Here is a 297-nt window from a genome sequence, read left to right as displayed (position 1 = left end):
TGAGGAAGCCAAGAGGCGCTAGGCCCCGCTGCAGCCGCCGGTCGTTGATGAGTGCCAGCATGCCTGCCACCACTGGTGTGGAGGCCTGGGGACATGACCCTCAGTGCCAGAGCCACCCCAGCCCGGGGCATGGCCAGGGACAAGCTCTTACCAAGGTCCTCAACACCCAGGACAGGGGGATGAGTTCTTACCGAGGTGCCTGACACCCAGGGCAGGGGGATGCGGTTCGTCACCACCCAGTAGTTGTCGGAGAGCGCAGCCAGGTAGGGGGACGCGCGGCCACCAATGTTGTAGTAG

The 297-nt window shown here is 64.6% G+C and overlaps 1 protein-coding gene across 1 annotated transcript in view; it reads right to left on the bottom strand.

The window, feature by feature from the left end:
- Nucleotides 1-4: 4 nt before the first annotated feature.
- TPP1 (tripeptidyl peptidase I) overlaps nucleotides 5-297 on the bottom strand; it is a gene marked incomplete at both ends in the record, with an annotated part of 3,343 nt that continues 3,050 nt past the window's right edge. The window contains 2 exons of the mRNA XM_009082693.1: nucleotides 5-85; nucleotides 192-297. Coding sequence (XP_009080941.1) covers nucleotides 5-85; nucleotides 192-297 — 187 coding nt within the window. The remainder of the gene's footprint in view (nucleotides 86-191) is intronic.

The sequence above is a fragment of the Acanthisitta chloris genome, unplaced genomic scaffold (genome assembly GCF_000695815.1).
Source record: "Acanthisitta chloris isolate BGI_N310 unplaced genomic scaffold, ASM69581v1 scaffold32369, whole genome shotgun sequence".
NCBI classification, from domain to species: Eukaryota; Metazoa; Chordata; class Aves; order Passeriformes; family Acanthisittidae; genus Acanthisitta; species Acanthisitta chloris.
Note: the sequence above shows the minus strand (reverse complement) of the source record. Positions and strands in the feature narration are given on the sequence as shown.